The 12218-nt window shown below is 38.1% G+C and overlaps 1 protein-coding gene across 2 annotated transcripts in view; it reads left to right on the top strand.

Annotated features, from left to right (window-relative positions):
* The window catches only part of map3k1 (mitogen-activated protein kinase kinase kinase 1, E3 ubiquitin protein ligase), a 130343-nt gene extending 122079 nt beyond the window's left edge, over positions 1 to 8264 (top strand). For both annotated transcript variants that reach the window (XM_043689029.2, XM_087988960.1), the window contains exons 16-20: positions 1051 to 1213; positions 2039 to 2170; positions 2518 to 2660; positions 3765 to 3896; positions 4590 to 8264. In XM_043689029.2, coding sequence (XP_043544964.1) covers positions 1051 to 1213; positions 2039 to 2170; positions 2518 to 2660; positions 3765 to 3896; positions 4590 to 4736 — 717 coding nt within the window. In that variant the 3' untranslated portion in view covers positions 4737 to 8264. The remainder of the gene's footprint in view (positions 1 to 1050; positions 1214 to 2038; positions 2171 to 2517; positions 2661 to 3764; positions 3897 to 4589) is intronic.
* Positions 8265 to 12218: the final 3954 nt, after the last annotated feature.

Raw genomic sequence — 12218 nt, 5'->3', positions numbered from 1 at the left:
CTACTTAATATTTTAACTGTTTATCCCTTTTTAGATGCTGCCTGACCTGCTTAGTGTTTCTAACAGTTTGATTAATCTTGGCATTTCCAGTATTTTGCTTTCTTATTCAGTTTGTTCTACTTGTGACTTACCAAGCTACTATTTTGAAGATTGCCTCAATGTCACTTGTATTCCTTTTGGAACAATATTCATATCTATTATGTAGAATTGTTTTGCTGGATCTTTCTGATGAGTACATGACCATGACTTTATTTGTTTTGAACAGACTGAAATATCTTGATACTCTTTATCTACCACCAATTTGTGTAGTTTTTTTTTGGTTTCTGTATGTAGAGGTTTTGTGAGTGAATAGTGACAGTTTGCTCATTAGCCAAAACTTTTCCTTTTGCTCTTGAAGGAATTTCAGTATCTACACTTAAGTTCCCTTCTCTCCAAACCTCTGTTTCTCTTTGACATTGCATTCATTGAAGCAACTTTCTTCAGTGCTATTAGTTGAGTGCTCATTGGCGCTGATAATTGTGGTTGTACGACCAACCTCTCCAAATAAAGAATGCATTTCACAATAGGTCTTCCTTAATACAATGTAGAGAAAATATCTGATGAGATTTTTAAGACTTCCTTTAGATTTTGCTTGTTTCATTGGGTGCCAATACAGTAACTCAGATGTTGAGAGTGTGGTGCTAGAAGAGCAAAGCAGGTCAGGCAGCATGCGAGGAGCAGGAGAATCCACATTTCTAGCAAAAGCCTGCTTCATCAGGAAAGGGCTCTTGCCTGAAATGTCAATTCTTCTGCTCCTCAGATGCTACCTGAGCTGCTGTGCTTTTACAGCACCACATCCCCTCGACTCTGATCTCCTGCATCTGCAGTCCTCACTTTCTCCCAGTAACTCAGATGTGTCTGGTTGATCAAGTGTGTGCTTACATTCATATACTGCTTTTTATGCCAGCCATTGAAGCATTTTAAGTTGTCGTCATTGTTGTAATGTACGACTAAACAATTTAATTTTGTCACTTCAGGATTGGAAATTTATTTTTCTAACTTTGCAAACAGGTGACCTACGTCAGGAACACATCTACTGAGCAAGAAGAAGTGGTACAAACCTTGCGCGAGGAAATCCGGATGATGAGCCGCCTTAACCATCCAAATATAATTCGGATGTTAGGTGCTACCTGTGAGAAGAGTAACTACAATCTATTTGTTGAATGGATGGCGGGTAAGAACAACCGGTTTTTTTTTTTTAAGTCATCATATTATCTGTAGTTTTATTTTCCTAGCTGGCAAGATTCTAACTGCTACCTTTGGAACATTGCTATTGTGCTTCCATTTGGAAAGAATCAAAGCAAAAAGTCCAGTTTTCTATGTCTGAATTGTTTGCAATTGTTTGTAATGTTGAATTTGTATTTTTGTTCCATAAATCCAGAATGCATTGTAAAACGGATCATGGTGTGTTGATCTGTGTTATCTGATTCCTGTTTAAGTTTTCAAAGGCAACAAAAATAAGTTTAAAGGCATAAGGCTTTAAAATAAAATCTGACCTGGGGTTGTCATTTTGTTGCTCATCTGATGACTCCTGCTGGAGTAATGTACTTGACAAACAACCAACAATGACATGCAGAATTTTTGTATGTAGTGAGCTTCTGTGATTGGAATGTAGTGTCTGAAAAGCTGTTGGAAACTCATTCAATTTACAAAATAGGTTAATATTCGGAAAAGGAAAATGTAATATTGTGCTAAGGGCACTGTAGGTGCCCTGAGGTGGACTGATTGGATGACTTTCAAAGAGGTGGACTGAATGGCCTCCCATCATTCTGTTTCTATAATCTTGAGTCCATTATTTTACTATGCTTCATGAATAAGTTACAAATATTTTTATATAACTTGGAAGGAATGTCTAGGTCTTTTAACGGCAGGAAATTCTGTAACTCCTGGTGGAATTTTCTGGATATTTTCACCTAGCTAGACTTAATGTAATACTTCAATTTTGCGATTAAACAAACGGAGATATGTTTCAGAATCTTATGTAACATTTTATTTTTAGGTGGATCTGTTTCCCATTTGTTGAACAAGTATGGCGCTTTCAAAGAACAAGTTATTATTAATTACAATGAGCAGCTGCTGCGTGGCCTAGCTTATCTCCATGAGAACCAAATTATCCACCGGGATATCAAAGGTAATAATGCCTTGGACATAGCTAAATACAATAGGCTAAAAGACAAATAGATGACTTGAGTGAAGGTCCTGCTGTGAGCAACCATGCTTTGTGGTACTGTCACAGTAGAGTAGGGCCATGATCTTTTTATTAACCTTTTGAAATAGAAGCCTTTAAAAGAGTACAAACCAATATCCAACAATATGCTTGCACTTTAAGAATACATGTCTCCCTGCAGTTGCCAAGGAATTGGGTCTGTTTGGAATGTGTATGTTGCATTCAAAGAAAATGTTTGGCGTTGTAACTAGGGAAACATATTTGCTCCCTTTCCTGGTTACTATACTAACTTTCAGTATTTGGTTTTGTAGGTGCCAATTTGCTAATAGACAGTACAGGACAACGACTGAGAATAGCAGATTTTGGAGCTGCAGCCAGGTTGGCATCTAAAGGGACAGGGGCAGGTGAATTTCAAGGGCAGCTGTTGGGCACTATTGCATTCATGGCACCTGAAGTAAGTTTACGTGTTGTAAACTTTTAATTGTACGTTATATTCATTGTAGTACTTTTTGCTGTTTATCGCCAGTCATAGGGCAGCACAGTGGCACAGTGGTTAGCACTGCTGCCTCACAGCGCCAGAGACCCAGGTTCAATTCCCGCCTCAGGCGACTGTCTGTGGAGTTTGCACGTTCTCCCCGTGTCTGCGTGGGTTTCCTCCGGGTGCTCCGGTTTCCTCCCACAGTCCAAAGATGTGCAGGTCAGGTGAATTGGCCATGCTAAATTGCCCGTAGTGTTAGGTAAGGGGTAAATGTAGGGGTATGGATGGGTTGCACTTCGGCGGGTCGGTGTGGACTTGTTGGGCCGAAGGGCCTGTTTCCACACTGTAAGTAATCTAAGTAATCTAATCTAATCTAATTCACATTAGTAATCTATCGAAACTGGATATTAGAATTTGACCTTGCATACAGGAACTGTTTAAATATAACAGTAACCTGTATCGATTTGGACAAAGCACAAGGCTTGCATCCAGCAACCTTTCTTGCACAAGTGGTAAATGCTTTCTCCCAAAATCATCCATTTTTACAGATTCCAAGATGACATTGCGGGACCCTTTGCATATTTTAAGTTTTGGAAAATTGTGGAATGTGTCTTTATTTGAAGGTCAAATTGTTTTTGATTTAGCAGATGGACATACCCTCCATATTTCATATATCTTTCTTTTCACCCTTGATCTATCCTGAATGTGCTTCTGCCTTATACCACTTGTTCCCTGGGCAGATTGTAATTTCTGAAAGAAAATGCCTGCAAATAATTTCTAATAGTTTGCAAAACCACCAAATACAAAAATAATTGAATTGGAATGGGAATTCCAGGTGTAAACATGTTCTGCAGTATCCCATACCATACATTGTAAGTGATTAGAATTTGTTTCAAGCATATAATTTGAGTTGAAGATTAGCAACTCATTCTTCCTTCATCAAGAATGCAGTGTTATGAATTCTTTGTGATAAAAGTTTTTCATGTTCAGCTTTCCTAATCCTTTTCTTTAGATGCTTATAGAAGTCCGCCCTGGTACAGCTAATCAAATTGCACATTGATTCTAATTATTTTTTTCCAGGTGCTACGAGGCCAACAATATGGCAGAAGCTGTGATGTGTGGAGTGTTGGTTGCGTTATTATAGAGATGGCCTGTGCCAAACCTCCTTGGAATGCAGAGAAGCATTCTAATCATCTTGCCCTAATATTTAAGGTTGGTAAATTTATGGAAAGTTTTCTAGGCATTTGGCATGGTGGTACAGTGGTTATCATTGCTGCCTACAGCACCAGGGACCTAGGTTTGATTCCAGCTTCTGGGGACTGTGTGGAGTTCCATGTTCTCTGGTTTCCTCCCACAGTCCAAAGATGTGTAGGTTAGGTTGATTGGCCAGGCAAAATTAGCCCATAGTGTCCAGGGATGTGATGACTAGATGGGTTAACCATTGTAAATGTGGCGTTACGGCTTTAGGGTGGGATGCTCTTCAAAGGGTTGGTGCAGACTTGTTGGGCCAAACATCCTCTGTCTGCACTGTAGGGATTTTATGAAATAATGAAAGATTTTATGCATTAGAGACTGTACGCATGTTGCAATAGTATGTTTTAAGTATGAAAATTGTTAATACATCAAGCTGTTGTTACATACCCACAATATGTGCTTCTCTCTGACAATTTACACTGTGTAAAACATTGTTGACAAGCTTTAAAAAATGCTGAAATTGAGAATTATGCTTTTCAAGATTCTTAAATCTTGCTGGCAATTATAGTTCAGTACTGATTTTGGTACATTAATATTAATACATTTGCAAAAGATGTTAAGGAAACTGACGATCCGTCAATTTCAAATTATTTTGAGTAATGCTACTGGCAACAATTTCTAAATATTGTATATGTCCTCAAAATTCAATAGATTGCCAGTGCAACAAGTGCCCCGACAATTCCAAACCATTTAACCCCTGCATTGCGTGACGTGGCTCTCCGCTGCCTGGAGCTTCAGCCCCAGGACAGACCCCCATCAAGAGAGCTTCTGAAACATCCAGTCTTCCGAACGTGGTAATGGATACAATTACAATAAAAGCTGTGCAAGGCAAAACTACTGAAACAAAGAAAATGCCCAGGTGTTGTCATGCAGTGCACTGTAGAGCCGTATAAATGGGAGAACTGGCCTAGGGTTTAAAATAAAAACAGCAAAGGCCAAAAGGAGCCTGTGTCTCAGTAAACGATTGTCAACATGTAGGCAAAATAGTACGAAAATGTCTTGTTCTTGCATGTAAAGGTTGTGCCTTCTTGATTTGTCACTAGTGCCCTGAAATACTCTTGGGTCTTCCAGTTACAAGGTATGGGGCAGTTTGAAAGGACGTTCTTCTGTCAGTGCACTTTTTCAGCAAATACTAGTGGCAGAGGGGCTCCTTTGAGTTTTTGCAGTTTTTAAACTGCCACTGGTTCCAGTCTAACGTAAAGTGTAAGGATATATTGAAAGCACCAGATTCTCTCTCTCTCTCCCCCCCCCCCGTCTTCTCATAATTCATATTTAAGAAATGATTCTGAAAAAGTGTTCTCTGGATTTAATACGGAGATGTTTTGGGGGTTCATGTTCCACTTTGGATACAGTTGGCAAAATGTGTGAAAATTGCGCTAGTTTTCCAAAGTTTCCACTCTGTTTATTTGTATAAGCAGCACAATTGGGCCAAGTTCTTCAGAAAAAAATGCATTTCAAAAAAAATCCTTGTGATATTCTGGAGTTTTATTAATACAGCTGAAAATGGGTTTATCAAAAAAATTCACAATCTTTGAGTAAATTGATTTTCAATCACTGAAAATGACTTTTAACAACTATACAAAACCAGTTTACATTTGGTATACTTAGGTGAGCTTTTTAGTAAATTAAATATTTCTAAGGTTTAAAACTTTATGAAGATACCCATGAGTGCCCTTGCACCAAAAGAGAGCTTCATTTTAAGGGCAAAAGTGAGCATAAAATGCAGAAACTTGCTGCAGTAATTAATTGAGCCAACATGGATGGTTAATTTTGCAGACCAGGCTGACTTCCAGCATTGTTTTATAAATTACCTCAAAAGGTTATGGAAACTCTATTTTCATTTAAGATTCCTTGATCTTTTGTGCTGGTTTAGTTGACTTTTTTTTTCTTGACTAATTGCACTGGGAAAACCAATGACGCGGAAGCTGTACTCTTTTAACATGTTCAATGGTCCACTTTAAGTACTTGATTATAAGATTTTTACTGTGGAAAACAGTGAAGTTAGAACATCATCCAAGTTGATTGGACAACTTACTACAAAGATGCCTGCTGTATTTTTGTCCACTTTCAAAGAACGGGTCATTTTAGTAGCTATTGTAATTGAAAGGAATTTTGTGTATCCACTTAATGGCTTAAATTGTTTTAATGTTCAGGGAAGGGTAAATTGCGAAACCTATTTTCAAAATGTATTTGTAAAACTTTTGCTATAATTCAGTTGTTCTGAGTTACAAAGTTAATGAATACTTTTTTAAAGTTTGAAATATGTACTATTTCTTTTAAAATGCTGAACAGATTACCTTTACATTTCCAGTATGACACCATTACTGTGCCTGTTACAAGACTTGTAGGGTAGTGCCTGCTGTTTAAATCTGTCCCTCAGTTCTGGTTTACTAACGTTGAGCAGCAACCATGCCAGAAAGCACCGGCTGTGGTTTCATTTGTGCTACTGTCTTTTGAAGCCTTCTATTCAATTTTAATACACAAATATTTTTATTCAGTTGAATTTTACTTTTGTTTGCTGCTGTAAAATTCTGGAATCTTTGTGAGAAAGTCTTATTGTCTTTACCTTTTAACAAAACAAATAGAACAGCAAAAATGTTATATTCAAAGCTTCGTTTGCAGTTTTCCTTCAGCAAAAGGTTTAACTCACTTACCATATTTCCTAGAACACATTGTTTCATTTTTTGAGCAGTAACCTACAGTCACCAATTTGGATAGATGTGACTTAATAAATATTCTGAGAAACATTTACTTGAAATACAAGCATGTTTCAAAATTACATGCAAGACTGATAGATTTATTAGTGTTCACATCACCTCTGCCTCTTTAAATTGAGAGGGGAATTTAAGTTTAAATTAGACATTACTTTAATGACTATTCCTGAAATGTGAACTTTAGGTTAAACTCTCTTCCTGATTTATGGTATTAGAATGTAATATTTTCATGTTGAGACCAGTTTTTTTTGAAAGGACATGCATGTTGCTATATGTGATATACAACATTGGATTGAAGCAAATGAGCAAAAAAAATTTGCACCAACTAATATATATTTTTTAAGTGACAAGACAAATTGACTGACCTATTCATATGCCAAGTCTAGATTTCAGATTCATACTTGTTAATACTGAAGGAAAACAATATTTGCTTTGACTTTATTTGGTTAAATCTTAGTACTTTGTGTTTTGTGAATTGGTTAACTGTAAAAGCTTACATCCTTTTAGACATTTTAGTTTGGGAATTTTAACTCTTCCAGCAATAAATCTGCTTGTCTTTACAGGTTTTTAATATTTGTTATTTCCACTCTAACTGTGGCAAGTCTAGTAAATTAAAATGTCAAATTAATATACATGAAAATGGGGTTTCTGTCCCCATGTTCAGTTTTTTTGGAAAACTGTTATAATGTGAACCCTCAAATTAGGTGTTAATTTTTTTAAAGAATGTTTTAATATTGTATCACATTCCTCATTGGTTAAAAGGTGCTGTTATTGCTTGAAGAGTTAAAGATGTACAGAGATGTTTGTAGCGTACTTCATAGCAGTGACTCCTTAATTTATTGACAACGTGGAATCACATTTTGTGGTCCTTTTCATGTCAATAAGTTTTTTTTTGAACAAGTGTTTTTCCTTGAGCTTTAAATGATGCACTCTTGCCATTTATACTGGAAATGTTTTTGTCAAATTTCACTTTCTGACAAAAGCATTAAACTGATGAACCTTGGCTAATCAGTATTACTTTGTAGATCTCAGCATCTGCTTGTTTAATAAGCTGATGCTTTTTATTATCAAGTTGCATTTTAATTGGGGTTGTTTGCATTGCCCTCAGCTTGCTGATAATTGTGATGTATTTTGTGTAATTTTTTATTTTATGCATATGTGATGTAATATTCTTTGGATCAGAGCTGGACTGAAAATGTAATGTAATTATTTGTGCTGTTCTTATTATGTTATTTGGTACTTCTTAAATTGTAAATAACGTCTACTGCTGTTTTATTCCAGTTTCTACTACCTCAGGTGTCCTATAGTTTTCTTCTACCAAAGTACACTTTTCACAATGAAACTATATTTGCTATGTGACTGTAATTTCTAAAACTTCCAGGGCTTAAGGGCTAACTTCTATTAGCACCTTACTGTGCAAGCAATGTTTTTTTAAGAAAAAGAAAATCTCTGGGGTTAAAAGATTGGTTAATTGTATCCTTTGTAATTTTAAATATATCAAATATTTTAATTATTGAAATTTTTACCCCATTTTGAAACATTTTATAGGATAATTTGGACCTATTTCGGTGTTTTTGTCTTTCTAGTAAATAAAAGGTTTTTTGGAACAATTTATGATTGTCGTTTTTCCTTTCACACAGTGATCTTGTATGTTCAGTATGTTCAGTATATGAAAACTAACATCCAGAATAAATGGCATAAACAATGAAACTTATACATTGTTATGTTAGCCCTAATAGTTGATATATAAATTAAATTGATTTTTGATGTTTTGATGCTTGAAAGTTTGATGTCATTAACTGAAGATATGGGGACATTCTTAAGATGTATTAGTTCCAAAAATGCATTAAAACAGATCAAATGAAGGTAATTACTTCTCAGAAGTGATACTTCGCTCAATGTCTTTTCTTTAAAAACTAATCACACTGACTCTTGGCAGATACACTGAAGTGAATCAGAGTTGAAATCTGAGCAAAAAGTGTTTTTTCTGAAAATAAGCACATCAATAAATCTAATCCTAAATCATCTTGATATCGCTAATTGTACTAGCTATTGTTTTATACAGTATGCCTCTCTTTCTTGGATGTTACTATAGGTTGTCATCCATTAATAATGTTGTACATATAATTGTTTTTCAGTCATACATCATGAAAACAGACCCTTTGAACCAACGAGTCCATACTGACAGTCATCCCTAACTAAACTAGCCCCACTTGCCCATGTTTGGCCCACCTCCCTCCAAATGTTTCCTATTCATGTACTAATCCAAATGTCTTTTAAATGTTGTAACTGTACTTGCATCCACCGCTTCCACTGGAGGTTTATTCCACACATGGTCCATTCTGTGTATATATTTTTTTTAAAAGTCCCTCTTCTTTTTAAAAATCTTTCCTCTCTCACCTTTAAAACAATGCCCTCTAGTGTTGAAATTCCCTACCCTAGGGAAAAGACACCTACCAATCATCTATACCCCTTATGATTTTATAAACTTCTGTAAGGTCACTGCTCAAATTAATTCACTCCAGTGAAAGAAATCCTGGACTATCCAGCCTCTGCTTATAACTCAACTTCTCTAACCTCCTGGTAAATCTCTTCTGAACACTTTCCATCTTAATATCATTCCTAAAACGGTGACCAGAACTGAAAACAGTATTCCAGAAGAGGCCTCAAAGTCCTGTACAACCTCAACATGATGTCTATACTCAAAGGTCTGAGCAATGAAGTCAAGCATGCTTACATGCCGCCTTAACTATCCTGTCTATATGTGAATTATTAACCTAAACCCCTAGGTGTCTCTGTTCAACAACACTACCAAGACCCTATTTTAATTGTATAAGTCCTATCATTGTTTCACCAAACACAATACCTCATATTTATCCAAATTAAACTCAATCTGGAGGCCATTGATCAAGATCTTTGTAATCTTCAATAACCTTCGCTGTCAACTATACCGCCAATTTTGGTGTCAGCCATGAAGTTACTAACCATGCCTTCTATGTTCTCATCTAAATAATTTATATAATTGACAGACAAAAGTGGACCCAACACCAATCCCTGCAGTAAAAGGCCTCCATTCTGAAAAACAACCTTTGACCATCACTGCTGTTAAGTCAATCTTGTGATCTAACTTTACTAATTAGTCTACTATTCGGAACCTTGTCAAAGACTTTACTAAAGTACAAGTAAATGAAGACTACCACTCTGTTCTCATCAATAACCTTTATTTTCTCAAGAAAAATTAATCAAGTTTGAGACACCTTTTCCCATGCACAAAACCATGCTGACTATCCCTAATCATCTCATTGTCTCTCCAAATGCATGTAAATCCTATTTTTCAAATATCGCTTCCAACAGCTTGCTCATCACCAAAGTCAGACTCTCAAGTCTATAATTCCCAGGCTGCTTCTTACGTTCCTTTTTAAACAAAGACACATGGCTGCACTCAATCATTCAGCACCTTGCCTGTCGTTATAGATGATATGAATATTTCTGCAAGGGGCCCCACAATTTCTTCCCTAACTTCTCTCTACTTCCTGGGATATGCTAGATGCAGCCCTGGGGATTTATCTATCTTTTATATTTTCTAAGACATCCAGTATTTCCTCTTCTGTAATGTGAACTGTTTTCAAAACATCAATATTTATTTTCCTACATTATCTAGATTCCATTTCTTTCTGAACAGTAAAAACTGGTACAAAATATTTATTGTATATCTCCCCTATATCATGAGGTTCAACACATGGTGACCTCTTCGATCTTTAAGGGGCCCTACTTCCTGTATAGTTGCACGCTTGCTCTTAATGTATTTGTAAAATCTCTTTGGATTATCCTTACAAAAAACTGCACGCTGTTTTTTATTTTTGACTATAAAAGAATCAAAAATTAATCAAAGTAAAAATCTTACACTGCAGGGATGTAATAACTAAGAAATCTGGAAGTAAGCCTACAATCTCGAGCAGATGTAAGATCCATGCTACTCTCCATCCACGTTTGACTCTGATCTCCAGCATTTGCAGTCCTCACTTTTTCCTAATTGCTTATTATAACCACCTTGAAGTTCTCCTCCTCCTTCTACAAGGATCTCAGTGAGTCTTGCACTGCACATCTCAGGTTGACTCCTCTGCTCTCGAGCTCTTCAGCCACATCTGAAGCAGACCTGCTACCACAGCTACATCTCCTTCCTCAGCACCTGCCTATCGAACTGACTCCAAACTACATTCAGATCATTACAATTTTGACCTGGCCAGGACAACCACTATGTACAGAAAATCCAGAGTGTCTAGAAACAGTTCTCCCTCTGGATCCTCCACTTCACGCTCACAGCCATACGCTGCCACCTACTGTCCCTGCAGTCAGCCCTGCCACAGCTCAGGATCACACTGTCCCACACCTGCAAAGGACCTCTGCTATCCTTGATCCTGAGAAGGATGCATACACTCATCAAATGCTTTTTCTCCAGCATTTTGGACATCAAGGAAGATAAGTACACCAAACTTACATGTACTTACCTCCAAGCCCAGGATTCCTCTATCATTTCGGAACCTTCTCCCGGCTTCTGCTAGCGCTCGAATGCCGTTAGCCACGTGGCTGTTCCAGCCACCACCACTACAGCAAACAATGCTGTCACTTCTGCCCCTGCCAGACCACAGCTACCACTGACAATACCGCCTCCACGATCGCTGTCAAGACAACCGCCTCCACAACCACTGCTGAAACCACCGCATGCGCTACCCAGCACATCATTTCCACTCTCTCTGACTAACACGCAGCCATCGCCAAAGACATCATGAACATCACATGGAATGTCACTTCCACTCCTTCAGATGTCACTGAATGCACCGCCTCTGCCCCGACCCCCACTGTGGGCGTCACTTCCATTGGTGACATCACCCACAATACCATAATCACACTCACTCCAGAGACTGTCTCTGTCTCTGCCCCCACTCCCAACTCCAGCCCCACAAGCTCCCCGCCCTGCTGTATTTTTACCATCCCCTACCCCCAGACCTCCCCCCTCGCTGAGGATGAACAATCAGTCCTCAGTAAAGGCCTCACCTTCATCCCACTTCGCTTCCGGATTAATGAATTCAACATGCATTGCAACATTGCACTTTTCTTCCGCCACCTCAGTGCTTGCTTTTTCCATCAGGACTCCCACCCATCCTCCAAGGACCCTTTCTCCTGCCTCCAACATACTCCATCCACTTGGACACCGTGATGGACTGTTACCTGCCCTCAATCCCTTCACGGTGACATTGGCTGCCTCAACCTGTCCACCCCTCTCACCCAGTCCAATGTCTCACTGTCACAATGCACAGTTCTCCATAACCTTCACTCCAACCCAACCTCACCATCAAACCAGCAGACAGGGTGCTGGGGAGGGTTGGTGCGCAGTGGTAGTTTGGCGCATCAACCTCTAAATCGCTGAAGCCAGGTGCCAACTCATGGATACCTCCTCCTACTGCCCCCTTGACCACGTCCTCCCCTCCCATCACCAAACTACCATTTCTTAGACCATCCACAACAACATCACCTTGGGGGATCTCCAACAAACAGCCTCCAACTT

The sequence above is a fragment of the Chiloscyllium plagiosum genome, unplaced genomic scaffold (genome assembly GCF_037043375.1).
Source record: "Chiloscyllium plagiosum isolate Xiang-an unplaced genomic scaffold, Cpla_swu_hap1 HiC_scaffold_1, whole genome shotgun sequence".
NCBI classification, from domain to species: Eukaryota; Metazoa; Chordata; class Chondrichthyes; order Orectolobiformes; family Hemiscylliidae; genus Chiloscyllium; species Chiloscyllium plagiosum.
Note: the sequence above shows the minus strand (reverse complement) of the source record. Positions and strands in the feature narration are given on the sequence as shown.